This window comes from Natator depressus, chromosome 17 (genome assembly GCF_965152275.1).
Source record: "Natator depressus isolate rNatDep1 chromosome 17, rNatDep2.hap1, whole genome shotgun sequence".
Lineage (NCBI taxonomy): Eukaryota > Metazoa > Chordata > Testudines > Cheloniidae > Natator > Natator depressus.
The window spans coordinates 5,157,208-5,178,118 of record NC_134250.1 but is presented as its reverse complement, the minus strand read 5'-3'; the positions used below and the strand labels follow the sequence as shown (position 1 = coordinate 5,178,118).

At 41.0% G+C, this 20,911-nt stretch overlaps 1 protein-coding gene across 4 annotated transcripts in view; it reads right to left on the bottom strand.

Annotated features, from left to right (window-relative positions):
* Window positions 1–10,020: 10,020 nt before the first annotated feature.
* GDPD1 (glycerophosphodiester phosphodiesterase domain containing 1) overlaps window positions 10,021–20,911 on the bottom strand; it is a 46,269-nt gene continuing 35,378 nt past the window's right edge. Inside the window, exons 10-12 of one of the 4 annotated variants that reach the window (XM_074974369.1) lie at window positions 19,539–19,638; window positions 11,378–11,444; window positions 10,021–10,468 (exon numbers count right to left, since the gene is read on the bottom strand). In XM_074974369.1, the coding sequence (XP_074830470.1) occupies window positions 11,419–11,444; window positions 19,539–19,638 (126 nt within the window). In that variant the 3' untranslated portion in view covers window positions 10,021–10,468; window positions 11,378–11,418. Of the gene's footprint in view, window positions 11,445–11,904; window positions 20,223–20,911 lie in introns of those variants that run through there. The other 3 variants (XM_074974368.1, XR_012642199.1, XM_074974370.1) reach the window with 3 other exon arrangements.

Genomic DNA, 20,911 nt, shown 5'->3' with positions numbered 1-20,911 from the left:
AAATGAGTAACTACAAAACATCCAGAGTTGAAATTGCCGAAGAGAATTTAAATAGACACATCATGAAGAGAGGCTGGTTTGTAACGGAGGACCTCATGTTAAACATTTTTTTTAATTTAAGGTGTCAGCAAGTTGCACATCAGAATTTATGGAGTCTGCTCATCAGAAAATATGGGTTTGTCAGTAGGGCAAAAAGAGTAAGAAAGGTGTATCTTGAGAAGCTCACTGTTGTAACAAAGGTGGGGCTGGAACAGAGGTTAATATGAGTTACACTAGTGTGAATTTAGAACAGTGCCATGAAAATCAATGGGTTTAATGCATAGGGTTTAAAGTCAAGGAAAAGCTGGTCCCCATATATTCAAAACACAAATTGCTTCTCTGGGTGACCTACCACCAGCTGTGATTATTAAAACTAAAAAATTTGTAAAATGTCATTTAATTTTTATCATTAATGCTGTTTTACTTTTGGAATTTCACCCATCTTGGACAATGAAAATTGACCAGTCAGGTTCATTTTGTTTTAGTCACTTTCAGATTCTTGGGTCTCTACTACAAAATTTGGATTGGAAACCAGGCAAAATAACATTTTTACTGATTTTTAAATGTCATGAATGCATTTCCACTGATATTAGGTTGTAGGAAATTTATTTTCTTTAAAGAAAACCAGAATTTTGGGTCCGACCTACCTGACAGTGTCTCTTTCAGTTTGAGACAGCCTATTCTTTGCAGATTCTCTCTTAGGAGCCTGAAAATGTGGCAAACATCAGTTTTCTTTTCCTCTCTGTTCTGAGTGGATCTTAAATTGATATAGCCAGTGTCTAATGTCAATTTCAATGTAAAATAAAAAGCTTTCCTTGTTGACAAAGCATCACTTACCGATGTCAGCAAAGGCGATTCTGGGGATAATATTTCCCACTTCACTGTTGCTGCAGAGAGAAGGGAAAAGGAAACTATTGTAGGAAACCTTATTGTTTCTGAATTTCTTAATGATGTATTAGAATGAAAAGCAGATTTAAATTCTGGAGGACTTTGCCTAGAGAACTCCTTAACATCCCAGTTTCTCAGGACTCCTGGATTGTATTTGTAACTGATTTGTAATGTGACAATGGAGGCAAGTCATTTAACTGGCCTTTGCCTCAGTTTTCTCATCTGTAAAAAGTATGGATGATACTATCTTTCTCAGAGGCATTGTAAGGCACAACCCTTTTAAAATCACATTAAGATAATCAAATGAAAGGTGCTTTATAAGTTAATAATGATTTAGTCCCCCCTCCCCTCCTTCTTCCCAGTCATAGCATCACCATTTTTGGTTCCACAACATAACTTCCCATTCTTCTAAAGGTTTTAAATTATTTGATTGTTTGATACTAAGAACCTCAATGGTTTCCCCTTTAAGTGTTTTGCTTCTTATTTTGTGTAGCAGTATTCTGCCTTTTACAATTAAGAACTAGAAGAACTGCAGTCAATCACATTAAAACCATCATCCAGCCTAAGTGGCCATAGAAAGTTGGCAAAGCATAGAGCTCAGGATCTGAAACCTGGAGGAACATCTTCTATCCCTGCATTGCAGTTTCTGTATCATCTCCCCAGAATCAGCTCACATGCTGGGGAAGCCTGGAGCTATACTTAAAGATGCATGAAAACAATAAAAGAGCTCTGGTGACCTCTTGTGGCAAGTTGGGCAAGGACACGTAGATAAAAACCCAGGCTCCACTTGTGGACAGACTGCTAGCAGAATGCATTTCTGGTATAATGCAGTGACATGCATTACTGAGCTATATCTAATCAAAATGCCATTCATATGTTTCTTAATGGAACATGTTGTAGTTTAAAAGTCATCCATTCCTTCAATGGATCTCAAGTTTCTTTATCTTAATAAGATGAGAATAAAGCCAGGGAAGTCTGCAGGTGTTTGGTTAGGACAACATGTTTTTTCTCTTATTAGCAGATCGTACAGGCTGGTGATGCTTATTTAGTTCTAGGCTACAAACTGATAGCCACCAATATCCAAAAGTAAAGCTTATCTAAATTAGAAAACTTACATCTTTCACTTAAATCTATTTAAAGAGTTTAGTTATAACTTAATGTAAAAAGAAAAGGAGTACTTGTGGCACCTTAGAGACTAACCAATTTATTTGAGCATAAGCTTTCGTGAGCTACAGTTCACTTCATTGGATGCATACTGTGGAAAATACAGAAGATGTTTTTATATGCACAAACCATGAAAAAATGGGTGTTTATCACTACAAAAGGTTTTCTCTCCCCCTACCCTACTCTCCTGCTGGTAATAGCTTATCTAAAGTGATCACTCTCCTTACAATGTGTATGATAAACAAGGTGGGCCATTTCCAGCACAAATCCAGGTTTTCTCCGCCCACCCCCACAACAAACCCACTCTCCTGTTGGTAATAGCTTATCTAAGGTGATAATGTAAATGTACTTAGGCCTGATCTACACTACAAGTTTATGTTGGATTTAGCAGCGTTAAATCTGAATTAACCCTGCACCCATCCACACAACGAAGCCATTTTTTCGACATAAAGGGCTCTTAAAACCGATTTCTGTACTCCTCCCCAACGAGGGGACTAGCGCTGAAATCGACATCACCGTTTCGAATTGGGGTTAGTGTGGACGCAATTCGAAGGTATTGGCCTCCGAGAGCTATCCCACGGTGCACCATTGTGACCGCTCTGGACAGCACTCTGAACTCGGATGCACTGGCCACGTGTACAGGAAAAGCCCCGGGAACTTTTGAATCTCATTTCCTGTTTGGCCAGGCGAGCTCATCAGCACAGGTGACCGTGCAGTCCCAGAATCGAAAAAGAGCTCCAGCATGGACAGAACGGGAGGTACGGGATCCGATCGCTGTATGGGGAGAGGAATCCGTGCTATCAGAACTACGTTCCAAAAGACAAAATGCCAAAACATTTCAAAAAAATCTCAGAGGTCATGAGGGACAGAGGCTACATCAGGGACGCAACACAGTGCCGCGTGAAACTTAAGGAGCTCAGACAAGCGTACCAGAAAACCAAAGAATCAAACGGACACTCCGGGACAGAGCCCCAGACATGCCGCTTCTACACGGAGCTGCATGCAATTCTGGGGGGGCCCGCCACCACTACCCCACCCCTGTCTGTGGACTCCGATGATGGAGTACTCTCCACCATGGCTGAGGATTTTGCAGATGGGGAAGATGAGGAGGACGACGACGACGAGCTTGGGGAGAGCACACAGCACACCGTTCTCCCTGACAGCCAGGATCTTTTTATCACCCTGACTGAAATACCCTCCCAACTCAACGAAGCCAGAGAAGAGACCTCTGGTGAGTGTACCTTTTTAAATATAATATGTGTTATAAAAGCAAGAATTTTTTAATGATTAAGTAGCCCTGAGGACTTGGGATGCATTCGTGGCCAGAACTGCTACTGGAAAAGTCTGTTAACGTGCCTGGGGATGGAGCGGAAATCCTCCAGGGACATCTCCATGAAGCTCTCCTGGAGGTACTCTAAAAGCCTTTGCAGAAGGTTTCTGGGGAGAGCAGCCTTATTCTGTCCTCCATGGTAGGACACTTTACCACGCCATGCTAGTAGCAAGTAATCTGGTATCATTGCATGACAAAGCCTGACAGCGTATGGTCCTGGTGTTTGCTGGCATTCAAGCAACATCCATTCTTTATCTCTCTGTTATCCTCAGGAGAGTGATATTGTTCATGGTAACCTGGTTGAAATAGGGGAATTTGATTAACGGGATATTCAGAGGTGCCCGTTCCTACTGGTCTGTTTGCCTGTGGCTGAAAAGAAATCCTCCCAGCAGTTAGCCACATGGTGGGAGGGGAGGCCATTGGCGCTGAGCTGTTCGCATTTGGCCAGCAGGGATCTTCCCTGATACCAGCCAGGCGGTGGGGGGAGGGGAAAAGCGATCATCCCAAAGAATTGGATGAGGGGAGGGGGTCAGTTTGGTTTCTGCTGCTGCATGTTAACAGGAAAACTGCAGCACTAAATGGCCAACTCAACGGGCTTTGCTCAGTATGGGAAAGGAGGGGGCTGCTGTTATGAAGGTTGCAGAAGCCGAAAGACTATGGCTTACCATGGCTGCCTGCAAGCCAAATTCTGTTGCCTGGCCCTGCATGTGTGATCTCTAACACCAAAGCCACAGGCACTCAATATAAGATGCAAAATGTGACCTTGTACCAAAATCACGTTATGTAATGTGAATAGTGTTTTTCACCACGAAAGAGTATAGACATTGTTCTGTAACATGTATCTTTTTAAGTACTTCACTCCCTTTTTTTCCCTCCAGCAGCTGCAAATGTTTCAAGCCTCCCTCCTCCATCCCAAAGGCTATCTCAGATAAGGCGGCGAAAAAAACGCACGCGCGATGAAATGTTCTGAGCTCATGCAGTCGTCCGGCACTGACAGAGCTGTGTGGAGGGACACAATAGCAGAGTACAGGACGGTGGCCGATGAATGTGAGGAGAGGTGGTGGCAGGAAGATCAGAGGAGGCATGAGGAAATGCTGGGGCTACTGCGGGATCAAACTGACATGCTCCGGCGTCTGCTGGAGGTTCATGAACGGCAGCAGGATCACAGACTGCCACTGCAGCCCCTGCTTAACCGCTCTCCATCCTCCCCAAGTTCCATAGCCTCCTCACCCAGATGCCCAAGAACACAGGGGCGGGAAGTCTCTGGGCACCCAACCACTCCACCCCAGTGGACAGCTCAAGCAACAGAAGGCTGGCATTCAACAAGTTTTAAAGTGGCCTTTTCCTTTCCTCCTACCCTCCTCCCACATGCCACCTGGGCTACCTTGTGAGTTATCTCCCTATTTTTATAATAAATTAGTAAAGAATACATGTTTTTTAAATGATAGTGATTTTATTTCCTTTGCAAGCAAGCTGTGATCAAAGGCGGGAGGCTACAGGGAATTAGCGTCAACCAGGGGGGCGGGTTTTCATCAAGGAGAAACAAACAGAAGTGTCACACAGTACCCTGGCCAGTCATGAAACTGGTTTTCAAAGCTTCTCTGATGCTCACCGCTTCCTGCTGTGCTCTTCTAACTGCCTTGGTGTCTGGCTGCGCATATTCAGCGGCCAGGCGATTTGCATCAACCTCCCACCCCGCCATAAACGTCTCCCACTTACTCTCACAGAGATTGTGGAGCACACAACAAGCAGCAATAACAATGGGAATATTGGTTTCGCTGAGGTCTGAGTGAGTCAGTAAACTGCGTCAGCGACCCTTTAAACGTCCAAATGCACAATGTACCACCAGTCTGTACTTGCTCAGCCTATAGTTGAACAGTTCTTAACTACTGTCCAGGGTGCCTCATGAGCCAGGGCATTAAGGGGTAGGCTGGGTCCCCAAGGATAACTATAGGCATTTCAACATCCCCAACAGTTATTTTCTGGTCTGGGAAGTAAATCCCTTCCTGCAGCCGTTTAAACAGACCAGAGTTCCTGAAGACGCGAGCCTCATGAACCTTTCCCGGCCATCCCATGTTGATGTTGGTGAAACGTCCCTTGTGATCCACCAGTGCTTGCAGCACCATTGAAAAGTACCCTTGAGGTTTATGTACTGGCTGCCCTGGTGGTCCGGTCCCAAGATAGGGATATGCATTCCGTCTATAGCCCCACCACAGTTAGTGAATCCCGTTGCAGCAAAGCCATCTAGTATGACCTGCACATTTCCCAGAGTCACTACCTTTGATAGCAGCAGCTCAGTGATTGTGTTGGCTACTTGCATCACAGCAACCCCCACGGTAGATTTGCCCACTCCAAATTGATTACCGACTGACCAGTAGCTGTCTGGCGTTGCAAGCTTCCACAGGGCTATTGCCACTCGCTTGTGAACTGTGAGGGCTGCTCTCATCTTGGTATTCTTGCGCTTCAGGGCAGGGGAAAGCAAGTCACAAAGTTCCATGAAAGTGCCCTTACGCATGCGAAAGTTTCGGAGCCACTGGGAATCATCCCAGACCTGCCACACTATGCGGTCCCACCACTCTGTGCTTGTTTCCCGGGCCCAGAATCAGCACTCCCCAGCATGAGCCTGCCCCATTAACACCATGATCTCCAAACTGTGGGGGAACGTGGTTTTAGAGAAAAGTGTGTTCATGTCCTCATCACCGCGCTGCTGTCGCCTCCTCGCCTGGTTTTTCAGGTGCTGGTTCTGCATACACTGCACAATAATGCACGAGGTGTTTACAATGGTCATAACTGCTGTGGTGAGCTGAACGGGCTCCATGCTTGCTGTGCTATGACGTCTTTTCCTGCTCGGGCAATCCAGGGAAAAGGGCGCGAAATGATTGTTTGCCGTTGCTCTGGCGGAGGGAGGGGCGACTTACAACATGGCTCACAGGATTGGCTTACAGGGAATTAAAGTCAACAAAGGGGGTGGCTTTGCCAGAAACTGAATGGCCCCCTCAAGGACAGAACTCAAAACCTCAAGGATAGAACTCAAAACTGGGTTTAGCAGGCCATTGAATTCACGGAGGGAGGGAGGAGAAAATGAATACAAAACAAATCTGGTTTATTTCTTGTTTTGAGCCACTTCATCTATCTTTATACATCTTGCTGGCAGCAGACTGTGCAGCACGACCACTAGCCATAGTCATCTCCTGGGTGCTCGGCAGAAGATGGTGCAGTATGACAGCTGGCCATCATCTTCTGCTGGCTGCAGATTAAAAGACAGTGCACTGCCGGTAGGACTGAATCACCATGAGACGAAACTTAAAAGGGAAATGACCTGGCTGAGTCACTCCCATGTTTGCCCAGGCACCCCTGACCTCATCGAGGTCAGTTAAAAGAGCACCCTGGACTATGTCAACGACGGCTACCAGTCATACTGCACTGTCTGCTGCCAAAAGGCAATAAACTGCTGCTGTGTAGCAATGCAATACCACATCTGCCAGCACCCAGGAGAGACACGGTGATGGTTAGCTGAGCGGGCTCCATGCTTGCCATGGTATGGCGTCTGCACAGGTAACTCAAGAAAAAAGGTGCAAAACGATTGTCTGCCGTTGCTTTCACGGAGGGAGGGAGGGAGGGAAGGGGGGCCTGACGATATGTACCCAGAACCACCTGCGACAATGTTTTAGCCCCATCAGGCACTGGGATTTCTACCCGGAATTCAAATGGGCGGCAGAGACTGCAGGAACTGTGGAATAGCTACCCACAGTGCAATGCTCTGGAAGTCGACGGTTGCCTCGGTACTGTGGACACACTCCGCCGACTACACGCACTTAGAGCATTGTGTGGGGACACACACAATCAACTGTATAAAAACGCTTTCTACAAAACCGATTTTCGTAGTGTAGACAAGGCCTTAGACAGATTTAATAAGAGTTTACACTGATGTAGTTTAACTCAGTAAATTACCAAATTAAGTTAAAATAGTTTAAGTGCATTTATGTTAGGAGTGCTCACCAGTGTAGCTAGATCTATTTTGGTTGCATCAGTGAAACAAAATCTAGAGTTGTGCAAAAAACCTGTTTGTAGATCAGCCTTAAAGCAGTTCAGAAAAATTATTCACACACAGCCAATCAAATGCGCCTGTGTACCAGCTTTTTAAAAAGTAAAATAAATTACTGAGGTGTTTAAGTTTGCATATTGGAGATAAATGCATTTAAATTAACTTACGATGTCTCTAACAGAGCACATTCTTCTTACAAGATCAACTAGGATGCTGGGTCCAAAGGTTAGAGGTGGCAGTCAGGACTCCTGGCTTTTAACCTTAAAAATAATGCTACAGTAATGGTCCAAAATCCTAAATGTGTTACACTCAGTGATTTGGGATTGTAATTTTAATATAATTTTACTATAAAATACTCAGGTAATATATATTCAAGTTCAGCTGTGCTACTGATTCACTAACACCCTGGGCAAGGCACTCACTTTCTCCATCTGTAAAATGGTCAGACAGGGCAACAGTTAATGCAGGCTGTACTGCACACATTTTCCATCTGCAGTTTGCTGCCTTTGGATGTACAGAAAAGTAACACAAATATTGAGCCTACATGACTACAAATAAGATGTACAGCCTCTTAAAGAAGGGACTGTATGTGAGTCAAGTCAATGGAATATGATTTAGTTACTTACAGTCTGTCTCCTTCCCACCCATTAATGCATGTAGTGGCTAAAATCCACCCAGTGTGGAGTTTCTAGTAAAAAAAAAAAAAAAAAAAAAAAGACGACTGCTTATCACTATACAGTTTCAATTGCACTAGAGGTAAAAAGTCTCTATGTGTTGGAGGTTGTTCATACATTTTTTCAGGTGCACAAGTCACACAAATTGCTCCCTTAGTGATCCTTTGGGGACCCTGTAGCAGTAAAACATCCCCTTGGGACCACAAAGCTGGGTCATTGTAATTCCCTCTTTACAGGGCTTCTCAACCACTCACTTGTTTGGAATGCAGTATATTTGCTAACGGATTTGAGCAACTGAGATTGCATACCTGCCTTTTGCTCTTTTCTGTCAATAAAGTGGTGGGTTGATGTTACACAGTTATTTGCTGGTTGTTAAAGCCCTCTATAGTGTAGGCCCCTGTTCTATTAGAGGTGTCTGTTCATCAAATTTCATCTATGCTCATGTATCAACCACCTTTTGTCAGATGTCAGTGTCATGTCTTAGGTTGGTAGGCAATAGGCAATTTTCTACTTTATTATGAGGGGCCCCAAGGATGGCTAATTATCCCTCCTTGAAATGTTAGTCTCTGTCTTCCCACATTTAAAAAAAATTGCAAGATTTTTTCATCTATCAGTTTTTTTTTAATTTGAACACCGCTGGCCAATTAAGGGGCTATATTCTCCTTCTCCTTTCCCCCATCTTAGTAAGTTGTATTAACAATATCAAGTATTTTGTACCCTATAGTTAACATTAAAATGTGGCCTATGTACAAATTCATTCTCCACTTACCTAGAGTTCTGTGACCCTTGGAATGTTAATAGAATGCAACATTTTATTCCATACCCATATTTGTTTTTAATATAATATTAACTCCTTTTGTAAAGAATCCAAGCGTACACAATAGTACTGCTTGCGGCTTTTAAAGCAGGCTACAGTCATGTTGCAGAACCCTGCTGGGGAGGATGAAATGGAGAGTCTTGTATGCCATTCACCATATCAGCACTTGAGTATGCGGATGCCTTAAACTGGTTCTGAGGACCAGTTCCTTAAAGATCAGTGAAAGAGTGAGTTTCATTGAAGATTTGCAAACAGGTTGATTTTGCAAGTACAGAACAAAGAGTATTGACTTTTTTGGAAGGGTAGGCTGTTCGAAGACTTTGTCCTGCTACCTTTTCCATTCTGTAGAATACAAACCAGTTCACTTTTCCACAACTATATAGAGAACCATGTCTCAAAACAATGTGGCACAGTGGACTGAGCACTGAAACCCCAAGGATTAATTCTGGCTCTGACACCAGTTTGCTGGGTGGTTTTAGGCAGTTGCTTAACTTTTCTAGTCTCAGTTTTCCTATTTGCAAAAAGAGAAAACCTCTCTCAAAGGAGGGTTATGAGGCTTTGTTAGCCGATGGCCAGGGATGTTTGGTGAGGTGCCAGCTATGCCCGTTTTATACCATCCGTGACTTTAACCGCTAGGACGCACTGTCCCTTCGCGGCGGGCAGCCCGGGCTAGGCTGACGGATGCCCCAAGGTCCTAACCACCCGTGACTTTAACTGCTAGAGCTCAGAGCTCCTTCGCAGCGGGCAGTCAACACTGACTGACAGGTGCCCCAATGGCAGCACTAAGAGCCTCTCCACACCCGTGACTTTAACTGCTAGAGCTCAGAGCTCCTTCGCAGCGGGCAGTCAGGATTGACTGACAGGTGCCCCAAGAGTTTGCCCCGTGGAGGCGGCACAACTCAACGCTAGGCTCTTAGTACTCTCACCTAATGGCCAGGCTTTATAGCCAAAACGGCTGAGGTTCTTTAATTGTGTTGGCTGCTTTACAGTAAACCAGAGAAACAAGTCAGGCTTATGCACAAATGGTTACCAAAATTTATTAAACTAGATTCTAATCATGTGGTTACAAAATTGCTAGTGCCTACTTATTTAAATGTAGAGATGTTACACACACAAACAAGTTACAAAACTGAAGCTACAATCCCAAAGAAAGAAGAAAAAGTATAGAGCTCTATTTCAAAATATGTGTACACTAAAGATAGGAGATCAGGTGTGGATGCTTCTTACCCTCCTTGCATCTCTCGATTCCAGCGGTGCCAAGCCAGGATCGGTCACTCAATTCCGCGGAAAGACGAATAAGGGACAAGGCTTAGGGACCCTCTTAGCTGCAGAAGCCTTGGGAGGCTGTCACTTATCTGACCAGCAGATAGATAGTGAAAAGCACTCAAAAATCATGGTGCTGTAGGTCCCCTACTTATACCTCTGTACTCCTTTATTCTCTTTCTCCTTTCTTGTGCCAAATTGGGGCTGGTCTATCTGGGTGACGCCAGCTCTCGCAAGAGTAGTTTACACTTGCAAGGGAGAGAAACAATAAGTGTCAACTACTGGACATTCCTTTTATTAGGGTAAATATTTTCCCACCTAGGATGTTGGTGTGTGTGCATCATGCTGTTTTAGTAGGGGCTAAGAGCCATGTCTGTCACAGCGCCTCTGCCTGCTGTGAGCCCAGTTGTTGTATATGTTCCCAGTGGCACATTGTAGCAGCACACCTGTGCTTCTCACAGCTTCAAAGGCTGTGCTGGAATTCATGTTAAGTGCCCTGTGGTTTTTGGCTCCCGTGTGTTTCCAGCAATGCTGGTCTGAGAGGGGGGGAGGCTGGCTGTCTGGCTACAGGCTTCCTTGTCTACGAGACTATTGTCCAATTTAACTACATCTGTTTAGAAATTAATGTAGTTCAATTAGTGCAATCCCTTTGTGTTGACACACTTATTTCAGTGGAAGAGTGTCATATCCATTTAGCTTGAGTAGACTAGGGGTTGGACTATTTTAATTAAATTGGTTTCTAAAATCATTTAATTAAACTGGTACAATTTTGTTACATATACAAGACCTTAGAGGGCAAAATCAATAGAGTAACACTGCCTAACACAACCAAGTATGTGCCTAGTGTCTTGGATGAGTACATACTTGGGGCAGCTAGCACATCCTGTTGCTCATGCCCTTGTGGCTACACTATTTTTAGCATGCGATCTTGATCAGAGCTAGCACAAGTATGTTCCTTCAAGCTGGGAATTACATGTCCCACTCAAAGTGCAGACATACCCTAAGAAGGTGCCATTGTTATAGGGTCACTTTACCAATTATAGCACTACACTTTGTTCAACATATAATATTACGAATGCAGTTCTGTCCTTCCTCCCTCAACTCCTCTGTACCTTGTTATTTTAAATGCCCTTTTATTGTATTTTGTCCAAACTAACCTGAAAGTTCTTCGGGTCAAGAATCAGTTTGCTTTCTATTGTCAGGTATCCAGCACACCCTTGGGTACTGTAAAATAATAATAGAGTAAAAAGTAACCAAATTATTTAAGTTGCTCATTACAAAATGCTACATGCAACCATTTTATTGCTTCAACTTATCTGTAGTAGCCTTGAACATTAACCTATTGCAAATTATTTACAACAGATATCTCCAGTACTGCTGCGTCTGGTGTCCCTGAACATTTGACTGATACAGAAGCAAAGAAAGCCATATGTTAGAAGTTATATTAGCTTTATACCTGGGAATTAAGATATTTCTATCCCAAACACAAGTAGTGGAGCAGTAAGTAGGTGTTCTTGGGAATGGAAAGCATCACAACTCAGTATAAAACGGAAACGTTTATTCATATTTTAGTAAGACTTCATCTGACACTCTTTTTCCTGGCAGTTTAAGAACTACTTCAACTGGAAAGTAAAACAGAGCAAATATTTTAAATATAGGACCCATAGAAACTATAGCTTCTTAAATTTCAATATACAACCTGGCTATTCCCCAAAACCAGCTTTTTAGAAGAAATTATACTTTACCAAATTAAAGTGTCAGACAGCTTTTCCTGCTAGCCAGAGATTGAGCAATCATCTTTTCCATGGGAATTTAAACAAAAACACCACCAACCTGCTTTAAAAATGGCCTATATGTTTATTGGCCTACCAAAATCATTACTTTATAAAAATTAACTCATGACATTACATGAAAATAAGCAGATACAACACTGCAGCACAATATCTATCTTAGTAAATGCTACCTTTAAGCACACAAATATACATTTGTAACAACATTTTCCATTACTCAATACCATTCATCTGAAATGGCTTCAAAAAGTTTTTCGTGTACCATAGGTTGTAATCAACAGTGGTGCTGACAGAAGGGAATAGTGTGGGAATGCAAAAAAAATAGCTGCAGGCCAAGCTGTATTGCATTACACAAAAGGAAGTGTGCACTATACCCTAAACATCTTAGAATACTCTTTAGCCTTTTCAGAAGCAGGTTTATGTTACAAATCTGGGATTTGTTACCCCTTCTAAAAGGGGTAAATGGTAAATGGTAAATTCAACCTCAAGGTTTCCATATTAGGAAGACCATACACTCCACCTCCACTCCAGATATGTCTTGCATCCGTCTCTCATACCCCAGCAATTTCAGAGTTAGATTTTCCAGCAAGAAATCAAATTGAAAAAAAAAAAGTGCTGCCCCAAAGCATGTGGGTAAATATCCTTCCCATCAGCCTGCCACATAAAAGCTACTGAATGCTTTGATCCCTCAAATAGCCACCCACACTGCCCTGAAACTTTTAAGATTTCAGCTGAAGTGAAAGAAGATTTAAAACTTAAAATCCACAGCTCAAGTGTTATTCAAAGGATTTCACCCTGCAGAACAGGTGGAATTGTGATGCTCCAGGCCTATAGAACTATCAACTTGCTGCCCCAGGTGGGTAAAAGTGCATGGTCATGAGCATGCTCCAATGAAGACCTTCTTCAGTCAAATTTAGAGCTATGCTCAAAATATATAGAATCTCTATTTAAATTATGCCTGCAAATTGGTTAGCTGTCATCAGGAGCATCATTTCAACATATTACTTGGTAGGTTCACACTTTAAGTGCAGATCTTTGAGAGTATCAATACATTGTTTATCATAAGTTTGGGACAGTTCTTTATTACTAGAGTGAGAAGTATTCATCACCTGTAGGGAAATCTGTTGCAATGGACCAAGTATCCTAAAGAGGTTACAAAAAGGAATCTCTGCAGAGGATACATTAAAAGCAGTTTACAGAAGCTACATTGTAAGATCATGTTTCAGACTATCAAGTTACCTTCAACTTCTCATTTAAGTGCAAGTCAAATGGAAAATGGTAAATGAAGAAAGTTAAGATGAAACCAATTTTTTTTTAAAGGCAGTCATGTCACTTTTACAAATAGCTGCTCTAGTTTTCAGCCTGTTGGACCCAAATCCTCAGAGACAGCAGTTTATGTGCACAGAGGATGGGAAAACTGCATTTTTTTCCCCAGAAGGTTGCATACAAAATCCTCCACATCTGCAAAACTGCTACATTCTATGATTTATATTAATGAGCCTAATATATATAAATAGGTCAGAGCAGATGCTCAAACGGCCATGACACACGAGAGCATCCTGTTGCTGTTTTGAAAGCCTGACCTATTATATTACTGCATGTCACTTTACAAATGTGTGACCTTAATTATGGCCTACTTCTGATAAACCTATCAATCACTGCTCCAGATCAATCACCAGCCATAGTGTGACACATTTATACAAAAAAGGAACAAATACTTCTTATAGCCACTAGGGAGGCAAATTGGTGTGTTACTGTCGTTTAAAAACTAAAACCCATAATTTCTACAACAATGTATTTACTAAGAGCTTTTAAGGGGCTGTTATACAAACAATAGGTCTCACGCTGAAGTGCTGAGCACCAGCCAAACTTAAATGGGAGTTGCCTAGTGCATCTCAGATTCAGGTCCAATATGTTCACAGATGTAGCCATTTACTAAGCCCACTTAATATGCACTACCACTATGGTTAACATTAAAATGCTTAATCCATAGTTAATACTCCATGTATTTCAGTGTCTTGGATAAATAGCCCCTTGCCAGGCATATTCCACTGGGCTAACAGGTTAGATTCTTATCTAGGAGCAGTGACTGTCTCAGACTATCACTCTTATTCCTCATGCTCAATGACATTCCAAAGAACAGTTTTACCTACCTTAAACACAGTGCAACACTACATCAGAATAGTCTGAGTTAGCATGTGCGGGAGGTCTTCTATATGAAAGGGCATAATCTAGTTTGGCAAATGGAAATGCCAATGCCTCTTGATGCCTAACTCAATTTGATACGGCTGCTGTTGGAGACAGAATACTGAACTAGGTGGACCATAGGTCTAAGCCAATATGGATATTCTTATGTTCCTCTGTAACATGTCACTTTACGAAGTGCTGTAACATGTCCTGAATCCATTTGTTTTGCTTCCATGTGTACCTGAAGCACAGTGGAGGTCAGAGAAGCTATACTTGGCCAATTTGAGATGGACAGACTAGGAACATTTTAGAATCTATGTAGCCACTGATGCATTCCTCATGACATCCCAACTTGCACTTGAATTGTTAGATACATACTCAAAAGCAAAACCAGTGCTTAAAGAGGCGGGGGGGAGGGGAGAGGGTCACAGACCTAGCAATTTATTTATTACATCTAGCTCTGTTGCTGAGGAGTACACTTTAAGCACTGTTTTACCAAAGCTGCTGCTCCCAGATTATGACCACCTTAAGAACTGACCAATATAGTTTTCACTACTTCCCTTCACTACTTCTCCCTCCCCTACCCAAAATCCTCTCACTACCTTCAACTTATCACCTCCCCAGTTACATGGTTTGTTTCCTTGGTACTTTTTCTGCTTGCAAATCATGTGCCAGTTCTGTGTGGTTACAAAATCTGAATGAGTTTATGATGAAGACTCAAACTTTGATCTAATGTCTTCCTGCATTAGGCCAGCAGCCTTCACTGTAGCAGACTATGATAATTCTAACTCCCTACTCTTCAAACCTAGAGTCAGGGAGTGTGCATGTTTTAGCCCTAATTGTGCAAGGTGCTGAATACCCTTGGATGGATGATGTTAACAAATATTACAATTCAAGTCCAGCAGAAAGAATTCTCACACAAACAGTTCCTCCATCACGGAAAAATAATGATTAAAAAAGGCACTCCAACTGGGCCATATTTGCAATCCTTAAGTTTTGGAATGTCTGCTACTTGTGGTTAGATGCTAGGGATCTTCACACTTGGCCTCTCTTGCCTTAACACTTTCACACAACCACATCTACATTAAGTTTAATATCTGTAGTAACATTTTAAGAGTTTATTACGTATTTGTAGATTCATCTCTCTCCTTCTGCCAATGTGTGTCTGAAGAATTTTAAATAACCCCAAGATTCAAACCAGTCTGTCATTTTAGGAGCATCTGCTGCCTCTTCTGCAGAAGAGCCTTCTTTAAACACTCGTGAAGCACCACTAACTCGATTCTGAAGCAGAGTTTTGAAGTCACTGTCAAGCACAGTCAGTCCCAAGAGAACAAACACAGGCAGTGAGATGAGCATATAAGGCAGCGCTTAGTGGGTGAAACATTACTACTCAGCCACGTTCAATATTTGCAGATGGACTTTCCCCAGTTTGGTTAGCATCAGTGACCTGCTATACTGCATCTTCATCTGTCTGAATGCAAGCATGCAGTGGCCACTTCAGAGAATATGTTCAAACCCAGGTCCTTCAATTAGGAGCACACAGTGCATTGCTGGACCTATTCCAAGACCTATCACCGCTATACAAAGGAACCGATGCAGTTTCCCCACGGATTTCTACAAAGTTCACAACAGGAATCATCTCCCAGTCTGAACAACCCTACAACAGACAAGGAGCAGCACTAGATCACTAATGTTCATTGCATTTCAAGAGTATAGTAACATGATCCCAGAAATCAGTCTTTATTAAAGGCAAGGAAGTTAAAATGAATGATTATTCAGATTAGATCTTTTTGAGCAAACGTGTTTTAATGTGTCATTTCATAAGTCTTAACCTATCTTTAAAAAGAACTGAAGACATTGCTTCATAGTTCTGCACCAGCAGCAGGAGAAGCATGTGACAATGTTTTCAAATTAAAAGTGTATGGAGTATTTTGCCACATCCTTCATACATAAGATACCTCTGTCAGAAGAAAGAGAATGCACTGAACAAATGTTTAGAATGACAAGTACCTGAAAATATCCCCTCCCTCTGCCTCGACAGAGGGACTGATACGCAGCACATTCTCTTGGACAACAGTGCAAGGCTTGACCACATGTTCTTCTGTACAAGTATCTGGCATTTAAACTGCTACACTGATTTCTGGGGTATTCAAAACAATGGTTTAATAGAACAAACATTTCTGTATTCTTGTATAGTTAGCTAGATCAGTAACTGATTTGTTATATCCATAAACAGGATATCACAGCCTTACAAGTACTGTGCAACAGCAGTTCAAAATCTCATTCAGCCAATGTCTTCCGGTGTCCTCTGTGTGCTAAGAGTAATCAAACTTTGGCTCTTAGCAGAGGTAAGTGGAAGTGAATGAATTACATATATTTTCCAGAACTGACCTCCATTAATCCTCATCTCCAACAACTTTCAGATACCCAATAACAGATTTATGGATTATCAAGACACAGGCCATTTACAAACATTGCAGTCACAAGTGGCATTTAAATGTGGGACGTTTAGTGGTCATAGTGTGTGCTGAGCCCCTGAAAAGAGCTCCATTGTCACAAGAGTGCTGAAGATGACCTGAAATGACAGAACCTACATTTTGTTAACAAATGAAATTTCCTATCATTTCACTTTAATTACAACACTTCTGAATTCAATATAGAATAATAAAGCAGAACTGTTCTTCCATGTTGGGATTTGGGAAATCTGAGTCTCATGGTATGAAAAAATAGCTGAGAAGTCTAAAAGCCATGAATACTACATTTACAAAGCTTAGAGCTTTCCCCAATTTCAAACAACTTTTGGCTTTAAAGTGAAGGTGATAAATGTCATTATTCTCCAACAACTGAGATTTTTTTTTAAAATACAGCATGCATGTTTGAAACATGGAAGCAATGCATCCAGAGAAGGAAAAATAAATCATTCAGGTCCAAACACTGGGCTGATCTAGCAAAATAATGATGGGGCAACTTTCCTGTGAATACAAGCGTGGCCAGAAATTAAACTGTAGCAGGCAGCAGGTGCATAGGCTCAGAAGAAGGAGGGGGAGTGTTGCTCATTTCCCATATGCAACAAAACAGTATTCTACAGCTCTCCATTTCTGCTAAAAAGCAAGGCAGCTAGTAACTATACTGGTTACATGCAATTATCTGGCTGAAGCTTAACTGGTCTGGACAAAAGATCTAGAAGCTTAGCATATAACAAGTTACTTGAAAAAGCATATTTTTCATCTGAATTGTTAGAACATTACTTCTATTTTGTTCTCTTTCACTGAGATGCCAGAACATTGATTGTATTAAGACAAAATTAGATCCACATCTATTTAAACCTAGCTACATATTTGCCAAAATCCCTAATGTGGGTTCACTTAAAACTTCTTCAGAAGAGGTTTCTTCCATATAATCTACTCAGGGAAAATATTCCTCAGAATACAGATGACATTTAGTAGCTGTTACACAGGGTGATTATAGTGCACCTGTGAATGTTCATCCATCCAGACAAGCTTAACATTCAAACACTTTACTTTAGAAAGCAGGCCTGCTTGCGCCCTAGAACAGCTAACAGGCTGCACGATTGCTGCTCTGGGGCACAAGATGTGGGGTGGGAAGCTAAGGAGGGAATCAAGATATCCCTTAAAAGTTTAAGGAGGCAGAGAGAAAATTCTTATTTTAAGTCATTCCTTAATTAAAATATTTGTACGTATATTATTCCTACATCTGACTAGGTTTTATTATTGAGTGAGGTCACATTCTCAAAGCTGAAGTCCCTCAAAAGAGGTCAGGAGCAGATATTATTGTAGTTTAGTTCCAGTCATGTCTAAGGACTAAGTTACTGAGCCTTTTACAGCTCATTCCATACATACAGACAACAACATCCAAATATACATGAAAACAACAGTGTTAAAGTAGTAATGCCAAAACACACAAGAAGAAATCACCAGCTCCATTCTTTATTTGACATGCACATGCAACTCCTGCTGGTGATAACGGGAACAGAGAGTGTGCATTTCTAGGGCAACCTTCTTCCCTCGATACTCTGGATTTCCTGGCTTTTCTTAGTAACATTACTTCATCGGTGTGCATATCTAAATTTCATGCATGTTGAATTTATTATTTTTGGTTAGGAAAAAAAATTCCCTTAAAGATGAGACAGAGCTAATACAAACCACTGCCACTCTGATTGTCAAGATATGTATTGCAAAGTGGTGGCAGTGGAGGGTTCTTTTGTTTTTGAAGAGGCAGGATAATTAAGTAAATCTGTTTAAGGTACTTTTACACAACAAGTACTGACCAGTGGTTCATAATACACATTAAACGTATATTTGTCTTAGTGAATTATTTTAATGGCAGTTTCCTTCGTTGTTCCCAAAGGTCTCATCTTTGGTTCCTCACATTAAATATGATTTCCAATCCATCAACCCAATGGAGATTGTGTGTTAACATCTCAGTCAAGCAATTAATTCCTGTGCTAAATCTTTATGCAGATATATTCAACAAAATTGGTGCAGAGAGTGAGATTAACATATCTCAGAATTCCTCTGCTATCAATATTACTCCCCAAGAGGCCCTCAAATTAGGCATCAACAGAATGCCAGAATTCAGTTTTAAAAATATCTCCAAATCCTTTTGGAACTACAGTGGGGGGGGGGGGGGGCGGGAATCTAAAAAACATTTATTTTCCTTTTGTAAAGATTTTAAACACAGTACTGAATTCTGTTTTCCTCAGTCAATGGTAAGTGCAACCCTCCTTTTCTGGAAAATTGGCTAATGAATTGCCCAGGTAGCATTGTGGGCATTATCTACCAAATGAGCTACACTTGCTCTGTTACTCATTCCAGATTAGCCCTACTGTACCTCAAGCCAGAACTACAGGGGTCTGATTGTGGTAAAGATTATTAAAAAAATATCTGAAAGAAAACTGAGAAATGAATCCTTTTGTGGATTTTTCATCTTTAGCACCTTTCAAGTTTAACCTAAACTAATTAATGAAGATATACGAATATATGCAATTTATACTACAAGTCTGGAAACAACTACCTTTTTCAATATTATAGCAGTAAAATTGGTTTATAAATTCAGATTTAGGCAAAAAAAAGTCATCCCTTGTCAATAATAATTAAAAAAAAGAGTAACATAACAATATGATAATTCCAGAAGGCAGGGCTAGATTCTAAAAATACTGTACTATGATTTATTGACTAAACTGGATATTATTACACCAAAAAGGGGTCCAAATTATAGCTGGAGACTAACCCCAACATTCTCATTAATAAAAGCAATTAAGTAAAGCTATGTTGGTCTAAGGATTTAGTTTTAGTCAAAATACATTACTGTAAGTTACTACCTTTACTGACTACACTTTGCAGGGTAATCTGTCCAGATATCCACAGATCCAACTTCTTACTTTTCGTATGTGCTAGTTTCTTTTCCTCAATGCAGATCACCTGGAAATCAACAGCCAGTTCAATAAATGAGATGTAAATACAATGACGCAGTGCCAGTTATTAATCTCTATCCAACAGCATTTGACAGGAATAGTTTCCAAATGCTATTTCTTGATGTCTCGGTATGGGAACTTGTAATAGGTAAAATACTGCATATTACTTACAAGTACCCTTATCCACAGCCTTCTTTCTATACATCACCATCAGTACAGTGTACGCTTGCTAAACAATCTATTTACAAATGTAAACTATGGTATTAAAATTTTAAATAAATAAAACTGTATACAATCTCTACATCATGTAATGATTTAAGAGTGAGGTAATATAACCCAGCTGATTATATCTTTCACCATTGGGCAAGTGATTTATCCATGTAGTGCTAAAAAATTCTGATGAAGGAATGAAATCCTTGGCTCACTCTGTCCACTTTGTAGGGTCTTGCTTGATTTTTTTTCCCCCCTTTATGCTGAATAATTGTGTAAAAACTCCTTAAGCTTTGTTGGATAGTCTGTCATCACTCCAGTTGCTCCCAAATCAAATGCTCTCTTATATTCTTGTTCTTCATTCAGTACCCAAATATACACCTAAAGACAAAAGTACAGAATGGACAGATCATCTAGGAAGTCATCAAAATTAAAAGAAAATGTACACAAAAATTAAATAAGGAAAATTATGATCTAAATAGTTTCATATTAGTGAAAGGGGAAGCCAGGTATATCCAAGATGCTCACATCATCACGACATCAACATCATACATAAAAACAGGTACCTGACTGCAAATCTAGGAAAATAAGTTCTCTAATGACAAATGATACAAACTTCAACCTCTAACTGGCTATGGAAGAATGTGAGTCTCTCTGTTCAGACATTCCCAATTAGTAAAACTAGTATTAGCTAATGCAAAGCTGATAAGGGACAAGTCGCTTAACGGGTTTTGTAGAGATTTTTAAAAAATCAAATATGAAAAGAAATGTTTTAATAAAATCAAAAAAGGGTTTTCAGTTAAAAGGGCTTTTCCCAAGCATCTAAATATTTCTTTAAAGTGCATGTGTTAGTGTCTGAGTAACAGAAAGCGACTACAGAATTGAATGTGAAACCTATAAACCTGACTATGAACAGAATAGTATTTTATAATCTATCTTGACTGCCTGTGATAAACAAGGTACAAAAAGTGCACATCAGTGGTGAAAAACTAGTTAGACTTTAAAAATCTGTTCAATTTGGATAATCTCTAGTGTTATTAGTAACAAAGGTAAGGAATTTATTTAAAATG